This window comes from Camelus bactrianus, chromosome 25 (assembly GCF_048773025.1).
Source record: "Camelus bactrianus isolate YW-2024 breed Bactrian camel chromosome 25, ASM4877302v1, whole genome shotgun sequence".
Taxonomy (NCBI): Eukaryota; Metazoa; Chordata; class Mammalia; order Artiodactyla; family Camelidae; genus Camelus; species Camelus bactrianus.
The window spans coordinates 31,165,096-31,179,997 of record NC_133563.1 but is presented as its reverse complement, the minus strand read 5'-3'; the positions used below and the strand labels follow the sequence as shown (position 1 = coordinate 31,179,997).

General features: G+C 37.1%; 1 protein-coding gene across 5 annotated transcripts in view; it reads right to left on the bottom strand.

Moving 5' to 3' along the window:
- EFR3A (EFR3 homolog A) overlaps positions 1 to 14,902 on the bottom strand; it is an 89,300-nt gene that overhangs the window by 17,764 nt on the left and 56,634 nt on the right. For all 5 annotated transcript variants that reach the window (XM_074353085.1, XM_074353086.1, XM_074353088.1 and 2 more), the window contains 7 exons: positions 14,844 to 14,895; positions 13,333 to 13,505; positions 12,773 to 12,848; positions 8,527 to 8,688; positions 7,731 to 7,862; positions 6,464 to 6,531; positions 5,395 to 5,522 (listed from right to left, as the gene is read on the bottom strand). In XM_074353085.1, coding sequence (XP_074209186.1) covers positions 5,395 to 5,522; positions 6,464 to 6,531; positions 7,731 to 7,862; positions 8,527 to 8,688; positions 12,773 to 12,848; positions 13,333 to 13,505; positions 14,844 to 14,895 — 791 coding nt within the window. The remainder of the gene's footprint in view (positions 1 to 5,394; positions 5,523 to 6,463; positions 6,532 to 7,730; positions 7,863 to 8,526; positions 8,689 to 12,772; positions 12,849 to 13,332; positions 13,506 to 14,843; positions 14,896 to 14,902) is intronic.

Sequence of the window (14,902 nt, the reverse complement as noted above, 5' to 3'; positions counted from 1 at the left end):
GCTGTATGAAGGCTGGAGGTACCCAACAAATACATACCCACCTGTGACAGATAACTGCATACTGTTCTGCTGTAGTTTTCAGGTTGGAAATATTTCACCTTCTGCACATGGCTATTCCTGCGCTAACCTAGACACTGTCTTCTTCCTATTTTTTCTTCACGATCATATCCATTTATATAAACCACCAAACGTAGTGACCAAACATCAACAGAACTGCTACAAAGTAGCATGTGGGCATCACTGCTGACTTGCTTCTACCCCCTAGGCAGGCCGACATTCAAGGTTTCACCAAAACCAAAATGAGGAATAAACAGCAGCCTGCTTCTCACCGAAAAACCCACCCAAGAATTTCTAGGTTAATATACAAAAGAAGAGTCAAATTGAAGCCTAAAATAAAAATAAAAAGGAAAAGAGCAGTATAGAGGCAGGAGAGGGATCACTGAGGGCCAAAAATCAACAGAAGGGAGGCACAGTGGGCAGAGATTTAAGAAAGACTAGAAGTTTTAGTATATGTGCTGCCGAAGAAGCACAAGAAGACTAGACATTTTAAAAGGGAAGAAAATGAAATTCAACAGGAAACTCTAACACTATATTCTCAGGAAATTCTTTCTTTTGACCTATAGAGCAGCCTGTCTATGGAAAAGCCCAGATACAGCTATAATCAGGCATCTTGTATATCTACACAAAAGTAAGGTTTCCAAAACTGAGCTTACAGATGGTAACTCCCCTGTGTGCGTGGGCTGTCCATGTCTGTCCCTGACCTGCTTCTCAAAGTCTGCTGGAATGTAGCGTCACTGCAGCCTTGGTGGTCCGCACCGTCCTGCCAGCTGGAGAGAGCCCTGTCGCCATCTCAGTGTCTGACGCACGCACCCCCTTGCTTCCCTTCCCCAAGTTGGTTTGGGGCAGTCCCTGAGACTGCTCACTATGCCCTTTCCGTTTTCCCATCCTTCCTCCTTCTCCTCTTCCTATAATCTGCTGTTCACAATGGTAAGCATCGTTTCTTCTTTTTGTTTTTAATTAGAACCTGGATTTGGGAGGCAATACTTGGAGAGAGCGAGGCCTAACTTCCTTCAGTGATGCTCTGCTGCCCCCTGGTGCATCTATATATAAAGTGTAACTGCATTCAGATGGAGACAACAGTCTGAATACAAGCACAACACAGAACTACATTAAATTACTCAGGGAACTTACTTAATTGTATATAATAAATCACCAATGTAATTAGGGTTACTATACCACTCAGATTCAATTAAAAAGCTAACTGGGGCAGAATGAAATCTCACAGGTAATTTATCTACATGAAATTTAAAATGTCAGCTTAATGCTGACACTGCTTATACAGATATACTTTTTTGGTCCCATAGTAAAAAAATTTCATCCAGAGCTAATCATATTTATAAAATAAAAACAACCTAAAATCATTGTCACCATGGAATAAAAAGTCAGTGTAATATAAAAGACAATCTTTTATTTTTAAAACAAAACGGCTACCGGGAGAGATGGGAAGTACTCACAAAAACTTTTATAAGCAGATATTGGTTAGAAAACAATAAAAGCTTTGATGAAGTGGATAAAGGCACCCATATGTTGTCAGTTCTTTTAAACAATAAAACAAATTCACAAAAATTCACAATGCCAACTGGAAAATTAAGACATCGAAAAAGTACTAATGCCATTCTTATATATATATGGCAGTTTGTAGTTTTTAAAAGTACTTTCATGTATATATCCCATTTGAGCAGAACGGCTTAAGGGCCATGGCCTTTGCTTGACATATGAGGACATGGGGTCACTGAGAGATGAAGGGGTTATGCTCAAGGCCACACAGCTAAGGTAGAACAAAGCCATTCTATTTTCTTTCTCTTCAACTCTTCCTGTTGAGAAGCCACCCTCCCTGAAAGCTTTTGCAAAATTCCCTATACTGCTAATTTCAAAGTCTCTTTATAACCTCTAAACTCTCACCCCAAACCCAGCTCTGACCCCTAAGTATCTACAGGGTGCCTTAGCTGGACGCTCCACTGTTTGTTCAAGACACTCAACAAGAGGCTGAGCTCCCAAACTAGCCCCTCTTCGCTATTTATTTCTGTTAATACAAACTTCATCCTTCTATCATCCAAGCTTCAAAGCGACGCATAGACAGCTACATTTGAAATGCGTACTTTTTTCTTCACTTAAACCAGGTCACACTACCTATCCCTCCTAAAACAAAAACAAAAATGACAAAAACTGAGCAAACAAAGCAGCAAGCAAGCTCTGCTCCTCCTCCGGGTGCTGCGCCAAGCACCCAAGTGTCCAAGGTAGAACTCTAGACAAAATCTTTGGCTTTCTCCTCGTGCCCGCATATCAATCAACTGCTTACAGATTCTCTCCTTCAAATTTTCTGGAGTCCACCCGCTTTACTGTATTCTCGCTGGTACCTCCTTAGTACAGGCCACTGTCCTGTCTCCGGGGCATCACTGAAGAGCACTCTAAATGGCTGTCCCATCTTCAGTTTGCTAAACCACAACCAGAGTAATATTTCAAAATGCAACTCTTTATCATGCCATCCCCCTGTTTAACATCATTCAGTGACTCCCTGCTGCTTTCAGAACAGTTTGAACAATTAACTTGGTTTTACAATTCCCAACCCTACTCCTCCAATTCTCTCCAAGGAGACTACATACTAACTCCTTGAAAAATCATGTTCTTGCCTACCTCTATTCCTTCACACACGCCGCTAACTTCTGCATGAAACACAGTTCACTTGCCTAACACCTGCTTCAGGCTCAGCTTAGAAATTTCTTCCTCTGGAAGACATTCCTTTTCCACCAGACGTGGGCCAAATACTCTCCAAGGTGCTACCTGAGGGCCCCAAGCCTCTCTGATAGTAGCTTTTAAGGCATATTGCAGCTGTCCAGTTAAGGGTCCTATTAGAGACAAACTGTATAATGAATTACCTTCTTTCCTATGCATCCCCATCTTGGGAGACTGAGAAAGAAGTCACTCAACTCATCTTCTGTATTTTGTGGTCCAGATGAGGACCCCAGTTAGGGAAGATTACAAGCTTTGTGACAGAGGAACCTCTACCTGTCCTGTTCATTCCTGCTGCTGTCCGCAGCAGCTGGCGCACTGTAAATACTCAGTAAATGCTGTGCCCTCACAGAGGAGCACCTAGCACACACCTAGACACACACTGTTCAAAGTCTAGGTTAATTCGAGACAAAAGAAAAAGGCAATAGTCAGCTAACATTTATTGATCGCTTACTGCATGTCAGTCACCAATAGTTCAATAAGCTTTAGGCAGACCGTTCTTTTTTCCTTACAACAAATTACCATTGTACTTCAACTGTCTGTCTGTCTTCCCCACCAGATTTTAATCCTCGAGGATTGGGGCTGAATCTTAACATCTTTCTACCCCTAAAAGTCATAAAAGTGCCTGATATATATTCAGTAACGTTTGTGGACTACATGAAAAAATAAATCTGGATCAATGTGGATGACTGAACAACTTTTGAGCACATGAAAAACAGCTGGCAAAGTCAATTTACTAAGTGCCAAACTGAACAGGCGTGACAGTGCATTCTCTTAATTCTAATCAAATTATTTAATTTCAGCCTCACTATCCCCATTTGTAACAAAGATAAAGCTACCTTCCTCACCAAACTGTTTTGCAGATTAACTGAGAACACGAATACAAAGTGCTTATCACAGTGACTGGCACCCAGTTAATGTATAATAAAGGGCAGCCACTATTTTGATGATGATGATGGGTACACGCATGATACAACAAACTAAATATTTCTCCTTTTTCTTTTATATTAAAAGAATATACTGTTCTTAAATCCCCCTTTAAAAAAATGAGTACCTATTGGTTATACAGCAAAAGGAAAATTTAATAACCGATTCTGACTCTTTCTGCATTAAGGCAGGACACACATGTCACAGGCTGGTTCTGAACTATTAGCCTTTATAAAGCAGAAAAATCTTATTCATACTGAGGGATTTCTGTACAGTTATATAATTAAGTCTATGCTGAAATACTCAGAATTCTCCAGTCAAGGACAGAGAGGCATTAAGAAAGAGAACACATCTTTTGCAGAGGTGAAAGGAAATGGAAAGAGCAAACCACCTGTTAAAAAAAAAAAGTACCATAATTTTCATTGTTCAGAGTTATAGAAACAGGGTAAAAGGAAATAACAAGGGGTGAAACTAAACTACAGCTATGGGGAAGGCAGAGCAAAATGACAACTAAACTTACGACTATGTGAAATACACAGGCCACTGGCTCCGTTTTCTAGAGGGCAAATTGTACTCAGCTATTTTCCTACAGGACAGGTGAGGGAAAGGGCAGGCCAAACCGACACTTGGATTTACCTTTGTACTTGTGCCTGGGTTTATGAGGTTTTTTGCCTGAAGGAAAGAGAGCTAAATCCAAATTATAAGAATGAAATACTTTAAAGTTTGCTTTAAAAGTTCTTTTAAAGTACAAAGCTCTACTAATGTTTTATTCTGAGCACTTTTATTTCCCCAAGGAACTCATGAAGACAAGAATTTTCTACAGTATGGAATTTAAAAGAAAATGCAAAAGCTTTCATTAACATCTTGGACTACTATGAATAACTATTATTGTAATAAATAGATATATTTTGGATCTGTGTTATGAAAAAGATAGTTAATTACAAAGATTATGCTACTTTCAGTGATTAATCCAGAAAACTACCTAACTAACATCAAATAGTTCTCTTATAGAAGTATCGCCAAAGGAAGAACTAGTTCTTCTACAAAATTTAGTATTTATACAGTCATCAAATGAAAATGAATGTGTAAGACAGAAATTATTTAATTTTAGTTTTTAAAGTAAAAATGGAATGCAAGACATCATGCAGTTTTGCCTCGAAACAAACAGAATTATTTCAGGCAATGCAAAGAAAAGAAATAAATACATAATGCACAGAGGAAAACATATTCTTAACTTAAAAAGTTACAGGTTTCTTTACATAGCAAATAGTCTGACAAAAATTACCTAATTCACTGAGCTCAGCAGTCACAAATCACTAGCCAATTTTCACCAATGTCTCTAAGGTATACAAATATTGCTTGAAAAGTAGAGATCTCACTTTGCTTCTTTGCTTAAAGAATATAATAATGCTTAAAGTATAATAATATATTAAGGATAATAATAATAATCACTTGAGGATTCAATTTGCTCATGATAAAATCACATATATGTCTTGAGATTTACTAAAGGTTTTCAAGAGCAAAATTTTAAAATAGAAGTAAACTCTCTTAAGCATTTGAAGGAGTTGTGATATAGTGCGTATACAAACATAATTAATTTTCACTGCTAACTGGGCTAACAGAAAAATTACTGAAACATAATCACTAGGGTAAGAGTTCTAATCACCCTCCTCTTACCTGTTACTTGTGGCACATACGGCACTGACAGCCTCTCAACATTGTAGCCACTTCCACCTAGAGACTCTGCAATTTTGTTGGTCAGGAAGTACACATTTTTGTCATGCTTCTCTAAAGATTTTGGAAGCCTGTCAAGTTGATAAAAACAAAAGTCATTCAGTATTATTTAAAGTACTGAGCAAAAATAAGTTAACACGTAAACAATCTAGACCAAGGCCTAAATATAAATATAAATGCAACTGAAACTGTAGTGAGTATATTTTAGGTGGCTAATTTGAGCTCTTTAAAAACACATGGCATGTGGACCCATATATTAATATTAGCATTCTGCTGCGGTTCTCTCCCCAGTAATTCTCCAGTGGTGGTCAGTCTTACATTATTCTCCTGGTATTCACACAGTAAATGATGAAGAGGGCTAAATTCAGCTGTCACTTACATGCTAATTAAAAATCCACTGAGAGAAGAAAATAAAAATGGAGCTCAATGACTGATAATGAAGAAGATGTGAGTCAACTAAGTGATAGGGAGCACTTGTCCAAACACACAGGGTCTCATGTTCCTTTCAAACTGCTTAATATTATCTCACACTGATGCTTTCAATACTAAACTGCTTTTACAGACCAAAAGTTTGAATGAAGTATTTTTCGTATATATTTTTGTTTGGACAGCAAGAAAAAAAAATGCAGGTTTTAACATGATTTTCCTCATTACATTCTTTCTGCCATAATTTTAATATTGTTATCTATTACTGAGAGTCTTAAACAGGATATTGTACTCTCTTATGTAGCAGAACATGCTATATTTAAGAGAGGTATCTCTGTATTAAAAATAAGTAAGATAAATTTTTTAATCAAAGATTGACTATGTGTGCATTAGTTTACGTTTATAACGTACAAGAACTTTTAGAGCAAGAGAACCAAGTTACAGAAATTAAATGACAGAAACATAAAATGATGAGTATTATAAAATACCAGAAACTTATTCTAACAATATTTTACTCCTTTGTAATCATCAGTGATTCGTTTCTCAAGTCAGTGCCCCTTCCTTAAAATGCAAAGCATTAACATACATGCACTTATCTCTGAAAATATGCTCTGGTAGAAAATACGGGGCTTCCATAGTTCGAATTTCAATAACCTGAAAAATATCCAAAAACAAAAAACAAAATAAAAATGAAAAACCTCACCCATCAGGACCTTGCCATAAAAATTTAGAAAACTAAAAACACAGAAACAAAAACTAAATATTTATAAGAAACACCTTCACTTTGTTTTGGAATTTAAGCTATGTTTAGAGCCCAAACACAGAGTTCATTTTGTTCTCACATTTACTATTTTAAAAAGTCAGCAGGTGACAAAATCACAAAGATATGATAATACAGGTTTAAGAGAAGATGACACATTACACTTGACTAAATCTACTATAAAGAGATTAGATTAGAACATGCACTTTCTCAAATGCCGTTTGTTGGAAATCCCTTCCCAGGCATGAGGCTCCCACCCCCCCACCCCCCCAGCACTACCTTGTGCAGCACTCGGTCCCAATGCAATTGTAAGGTCTGGCTCCTCCACTTACCTGGGAGCAACTTAGAGGGCGACCCTGCTTTCACAGTATTTGTTCCTCTAATGGCAGACGTCAAATATTCACTCAAACATTTGTTTAATGAGTGAATGAGTTTTATTATTTAGAATGAACTAAACCCCTACATTTTAGCAAGGACTGAGATGTGCTTCCGATTTCATGAAAATGAGGTTCTTCCTGAAAGATGTCTTTAAAGAATAAAAATTACAGTGGACTTTTTCTGCCAGGTAAGTTAGGGGCTCTGAAGTGCATATTAAATCATGCAAGTAACTATTTAACGAGTTACTGCTGAAAAAGCTAAATACAGTTGAATGATGTAGGACAAATTTCTGAAAGGCACATTAATTATTCAACTTTTGAGATCTAACTCAAGTAGATTGGCTTAAAACAGTAACAACAGTAACAAGAACAAAAATAGCATAATTAAAAATTTAGATACTAAGATTCACAATGGTTTAAAAGGAAAACAATTACATAAGAAATCACACAAAGTACCTAAAAGAAAATCACATATTCTACTCAACCGTTACATAAAAAAATTCTACTACAACAGGCATCAAAGGAAACATAAACACTAGTCATAGTTTCAGGTGGCGTTTCAATTTAGTCATTAAATGAAGAAGTCATGCATACCTTTACAGCATTATCTTAACCATTTGCTACATAAACATCAAAATTAAAAATAATTAACACTGGAAGAAAATCCGCCACTTTTGTGTAAGAATCAAATTCAAGGACTTTCCTAAATACATTACCTTGCTAACATGCTGGCAGAATGCAGGCACAGCTATCATCTGACTTACAAAGTTGAGGTACGCCGCGACCAGCGCCATGATACCACACCGATGGAACATCGGCAAATTATCCTCGTTAATAATTGCACTGTCCTTTAATTAAAAAGACAAAAAACAAACACAGCTCACAGATCAAGGCCTTACAGTCCACTAGCATTTTCCCTATGATTACATTAGAAAACTGCGCATATTTTGGAATGCTAAGAAAAATGTCACCTTAGAAGAAGCTTTCTTTTAAAAAAATTCTGAAAGAATGCCCATTAACAAGAGACTGAAGTCTCTCAACTCAAATAGCTCTTCCTTAGAATAGCCTTTCCTAAAGGTGGTGGGGAGCAGGGGGTGTGTGGCAGAATATATATATCATATATGTAAAAATAAACATATATACATATTCTCATTGCATACTGTCCTGTTATTACATAACACTTAAACTCTAATTAAACAACTACATATATGTAATTCTTATTATTTAATGACTATCTTCAGCACTAGACTGAAAGGACGGGCACCAGGACCATGTTGTCTTTTTCATCACAGTACTCCTATGGCCTTGAACAGTATTTAGCACACAGTCAATACTTATTCAACATTCGTTAAAAGATTAAATGAATGTGATCATAACCTTAAGTATTTCTGATTTAAAACTAGACACCTCACTTTTAAAATTCATGTCTCTGGATAAAGGCAATAATACTTTAAAGGTGGTGCCTAATTCATAAAAAGATGCTTTCTTCAATGAAAGGTTATGAAAGCATACCTGTAAAGCAATGGCTAATCGAATGAGATCAATAACCACTTCTTCATTGGCCAATTCAATAGTTATAAGAGCAAGAGAAGTATAAAGCAGCTCATAGTTTTTCTGAACATTATCTTCCTCTTTACAGCCCAAATATATATGCCGATATAGTTGTTGCCCATTCTGAAAAGGGAAATGACAGAGGAAAAAGACTATTTTGCTTAAGAGTAGCAAGGCAGATTTTACATGTATATATAATCTCTTACAAAGTAGCTATCTTATTACACAACTTGACATGGAAGAGATTAAAACTGATAATTGGATGGTCAAATTGTATTCCAATTATTAACATCAACAAATATACCAATATATAGCTACAAACTAACACTGAAGACAAACTTAAACAAAAACTGCAAGTAAGAAACAGTTCCAGTGTAAACAATGAAAATGTTTTTAATAATCATTTGAAAAGGGCACATTACAGACTGATTTGAGAAAAACTGAAATGAATGGCAGAAGGATGGGAGCCTTGGCAATGATAAAGAGTATCTAGTTGAGGGGAAGTGTACTCAGGCTTTCTTCCCTTCCGGAACCACGTCCTGTGAGGTGGGCTAGGAGCTGACCAGGCAGGAGAACCTGCAGGTCTGCACACTTTAGTACGAAGTGACAAAGGCACGTCTAAAGCCATCTGTAGGGGAGAGGCTGCAGACAAACCCTGAGGATTTCAAGAGGCTTCCCGTCAAACCAAACTAATCTACATACGTCAACAAAGAACATAAAGCCTTGCTGTCTAAAGCATTCCTGGGTATGGTTCCACCTGCCAAAATAAGATAGGTTTCCCCATTTCGAGTGTGGTGATTAACTCAACGTGTTGCCTGGTTCTCAGCACTGTGAGCTGCAATGACTGGGAAACCTGAACGACCACCACGCTTCCTCCCCACTCCTCGCCACTGCCCCGCCCGGTGTGATGTAACTCCTCAGCCTCAGCGCTGAAAGGCCAGAGCTCCCCAGGTGGCTGCAATGAGCGGCCTGGGGAGGAATAGGGCCCGCTCATTCCCAGGTGGAGGCGCTTGAGCTGAACACGCCACATCTGTTTCTCATAAGGTTCGTCGGATTCCTCACTTCAGAGGAAAGAACTGGGAAGACCGGCAGTCTTCTGCAGCCAGCCTGTCTGCAAAAGGTACGCATTTGCTCTGTTCCCTGTTTAACACGCACCAGGGGCCCATCCAGGTAAGGGGTCCGCGGTCCTCCAGCTGCGCCAGTGGCTGGCGGGTTAGGTCTGTTTAGGTCTGTGGCTCCGTATTAGCAAGTGAGCAAGTGGTTGTTTCTGAGCTACAGGCACAGAGCTCTGCTCTCCTGAGTCCTCTTTATTTCTGAAGCTGATGTTTTGGTTTCCATCCTTCTGAATCCAGAGCTTGTCTTTTTCCCAAATGATTCTACGCTTTGGTGTGTATAAAAACAGTCTGTGTACCGGGCCCTCGCCAATCCAGGAGTATTCTTAAATCCTGTGTTCCTAACGGCGTTAACCACCATTAAAGCGGTGCTTACGCAGGTTGGCGTTTAGACTTTGGTTCTTTACGTAATACAAGTTTATTGTAAAAAAAAATTATCTAATACATACACACCGTATTAGATAAAATTAAAATCTAACATTATGTACTATAATATATAGTGTAAATAGGTCTAACAACTTCAAAAAGCGGTTGGGCCTTATCTGATAAGCCTGAAGAGTGTGTAAGCTATTAGTCAGCAGTCCCTCCTCTGCAGGTGTCAGGGAAGTGGGAGTTATATGCAGCCAACACATGTGCAAGAATGTTTCTAGCAGTGCTGTTCACCAACAGCCCCGAGCTGGAAATAATTCACGTCTGCCCGCAGAATGGGTATCTGAGGTGTATTTATGTCATAAAATACTATAAAGCTACACATATGAAGGAATTTCACCAAAATAAAGCTAAATGCAAGAAAGAAAACATAAAAGAATATATAAGGTATGGGTCCTTTCACACAAAATACAAAAACTGCCGATGCTACCCTGTTTTGTTTAGGGATATAGGATGTAACCCCAGGCGGCAGAACTGTAGGGGGAAAAGGCCACGAGTAACAGCTATAAAAGCAGGAACAGTGATTACCTGTTGGGGAGACGGAGCTGCAAACAAGACGGGCATGTGGGATGCTGTTAGTTGTGCTGTTGTTCACGGTAAAGTAACTAAAGCAGTAATGCCTGTATGTATAAGTGTATTTCATAATAAGAAGCACTTTTCCTCGCATATTCCTTAACTGATAAGATGTTAACAAGAGCTCTCACGTGGGAACACTCTGCCAGGAGACTAGCTCTAGGAGAGCAGCCCCGGCAGGCGGGCGTGAGGTGCTGAGTGGAAACAGCTGTTTTCTCTTGTCTGGAATTACAGCTGCATTAGGATATTAGGGATGAAGGGGCACTTCCCATGCAAACTGCAAGGGCGTCCTTCCCTGGGACCATTCCCCAAACTCAGACCCAACATGTAAGATGTCTCCAAAACATTCAGATGGAGTGGTTTCAAGCTGCGTAGTCTTCTGAGACACGGCTGCCTGCACACAATGCTGGAATCGCAAAGCCGAAGGTACCGTCCGTTCTAAACTGAAAGCTTTTTTTGACCAAAGGGCAGCCCGTGGTCCCCTGGCTATAAACCTAAGCTTTTTTTTTAGGTCTTTGTTGAAACTTCCATAAATGGCTAAAGTTGCATATAAAAAACAAGCAACATTTTGGCTGATAAAATAAATTGGAAAGTAAATGAAAAAGAGTGCTCCATTGTAAAAACAAAATTTGATAAAGGAAAAAAATGTAAAGATTGCTCCTAAAGAAAAATATACTAAAGAAATGGTTTATATTAATGATAACTTACCTGGCTAACAAGCATTTGTTATTTTAAATTACAAAATGGAAGCAAAACGAATTCAGAGAACAGTTTAAGGATTCAAAATTTAACATGGAATAATAGTCTAACCTTTCAGTTAAACCACTCTTTCAAACTGATTAGCTAGTAAAATTAAGCATGAAGAAGGATTATTTCTATCATGTTAGATAAAATAAAATCAGTCCAGTCCCAAAGTTCAGGAATGTTTAATGTCATTATGTTAAAAAAATTTAATTAGCAGTGAATTTTCAAAATTCACTCTGTCAATGATGATTAAAAATTCCTCATTTATGGGGAATAACTTCTTTGATTAACCAGATGGTATAAAATCCAAAAAAAGAATCAAAGTTGGAAAGAATGCCTTTGTCCTATTATTAACCACTTTTTTCATATACAATACAGCTAAACTTAATTCTTTTTATTCACATTAATTTAGTAACAGTGATAGTTTGTAAATTATTTTTCAAATGAAGTTTTTAAACTGTGAGGCCATTAACTTGAAACAGAGCAATCATTATTGATGGATAAGGACGGCAAAATAAAAGATGGTGACAGGAAGAAAGCACGTCTGACAAAGAGCCAAAAAAGAACATGGATTCTAGACACCTGCACCTGTCTTCCTAGGGGTTCTCTCTCTGTTGTTCTCTGCGCCTTTAAAGAGCAAGGCTCACCACTTACCCACCCAAACTGTGACTATACTGAGGACAGTCAGCACGTATGTCATGTTTACTGTTGTCTCTTTCAGTGTTGAGCTCACTATCTGGCAAATACTAGGTGCTCAAGCTTTGGTTGAAGAATAACTGCACAGAAAGTTTATCTAACATGCTAAATAACTCTGGGTGCCATAATTTTCTAAATTTAACCCTCTGCCAACAGACCTAGAAAACTTAAGGGATCATAATGAAAATCTAGCTAAATACTACTTGTATGAGCAGAGATCCTGCCTACCTCACTTTTATATCCCAAATCATGCACCAAACAATGCCTAATACACAATAAATACTCATTACATGAATTTATTCAATGGTGGTAAGTATTTTCAAAATCTTGACGCTCTATATTATTAAAGAGTCATTAAAAGTAGAATCAGTATGTGTTTTGGGGGCGGGGAGGAGTGCAGAGCAGAAATTACAGAGACATTTTACTTAAAGGAAGAAATTTAGAACTATTAAGCAGTCCCATCGTTTAAACGCAGGGTGGAGGAGGGGCATGAGGGATGCTGTGGTAACGTCAGGGAGGCTGCAAATGGTGGTTTCAGAGTTCAACTCCAAAATTCTGTTTTCATTCTAAGGTTACAGATCAATAGAAAATTACCTAATAATTCAAATGGTTATAACTTAAGTCATGCATTATTTTTCAGAAGATGATCTTACCTTTTTCATAAAACTTGTGTCTTGTCTACATATTTTTTCTCTTTTAATTTTTAGGTCAGCCACATCTGGTATTATTCTAGAGATAATATATCATTTTTAATTGAGCAGCGTATTTAATTATAATATCATGTCTTAAGTGACAAATCACAGCTATACTTAGGAGTTTAACACTCATTTCAATGAACATTTAACACTCATTTCAATAAGCATTTTAAATAAGCCTATGTCAGCCTAAATAAGTAATGATACTACTAAATTGCAGAGTTTAATTAAGTAGACCTGCATAATCTTGACTCATGTCATTCCTAAGTTTAAAGCAAAATCAAAACTCATGTAACTACTGATTACTAGCAGATAAAATGTCTTATAGTATATTAAAACCCTTGAACATTTGCTATCTTAAAATATATTCATAATTAAATTGTTGCAATACCAATTAAATAAAATTCTGGACTAATACAACTTGAAAATCCTAGATTTAAAAAATTATAATACTCAAATACATTAATGTAGAAATCTGAAAAGGTTATCATTTGGCCTATTTCCAAATGGGGCATTACCTGATCCCCCGAAGCTTTGCCCTATTGTCATGGCGATCCATGAGATTATGCATTACTTCCAACACTAACTGTCTCAGTTCATAGTCTTCCATGAGGGAAGGTGACAATAAAGGATCCAGAAAAGACCCCGGCAGTGCAGTAACAATAGTCTTTGCTTTGTATCCAGAGGTTACCTGATTACAGGGAGGAAAAACAAGGAAACAAAGAAAAAAATTTTGTCATAAGTCCTTCTTTGGTAAAATTCTCAAATTGTTTTACAAGAACCATAAACTTTGGGAAACAAGTATGAACACAAGCCTGAAGGGAAAACTGCAAGGAAATTTTTAAGATAATGAGGATTTTACCGAATTTACAAAAACATCATTCATTAAGTTAAGTAACTGCACATATTCGCCATATGTCAGGCATGAATCTAAGCAGTATGTGTGTATTAACTTTATCCTCACCATATTCCTGGGAAGCTAGGCATTAGTGAACCCCCATTATGTAAAAGAAAACTGAGGCCCAGGCTAAGAATGTATGGGATAGGTAGTCAGTACTAAATGGATTTAAGGAGATTAGGCAGCAAATAACACAGGTAAGACCTAAAAATTTTAAACTGGCAAATAATTTTTTTATTTTACATTAAGCAGTTTAGGTTAACAGAAATGCATTATCATTTTGGAAAGCTGTATTTTATTTGTTATTTGATTTAACATTTCTAAGTGTATTCTTACCTTCTGAAGTTGGAGTTTTTAAATAGTATACACTTAAATGCTATTAAATAGTTTAACCATACCATGTAGACATTCATTTAGTTGACTATGTGGAACAATTAGGATTAGAGACAAAGCTATTTACTCAGGAAATTTATTTAATAAAAAGGCTTAGGGCCAAATGAAACTTCAGGTGGGTAATATCTATTTACACTTAGGATTACAAGAATACTTGGAACGTCTAACATTTATATTTGAACACATTACAGGAGAAAGGTGATTTTGTAAGTGAGCAGAGGAACTAGTGGATAATTGCTACTCACCTAGAAAAATTAAAAATATGCCCATATCTCACACCACATACAAAAATCAATAAGCTTCAGACCAAAGTTACAGTTGTGAAAAGCCAAACTTTAAAAACTTTTATAAGAAGATATAAACAAATACGTTTGTATCACAGAGTAGGCAAAAACTTCTTAAACAAGATACAAATAAAAAAGCACAAAACACACAGGAAAAAAATGATAAATCTGGTTGTGTCTGAGCCCAGGCATCTTCATCTATAAAATGGCAACACTCTCCGCCCTCTGCATGTTTCACCATTATGAGGATCAAACAAAATGACAGCTGAACTAAGGAACAAACAGTAAAAGTAAAAGAAAATGAAAAGCATAATATTTAAGTATATAAACCACAGAAGAAAAACTTAACACAAGTAGTACCTTATAATACAACAAAAAGAAGCTGATAACGAGAAGCTATTCTTTCAACCTCTTCAATAATTTGTGCGTTCTTTTCCTGTCTTAAGTTCCTTACCATAAGTAAAGATCTCAGCAACATTATCTGAATCCGCCTGGTTCCCAAATCCCTAAAAC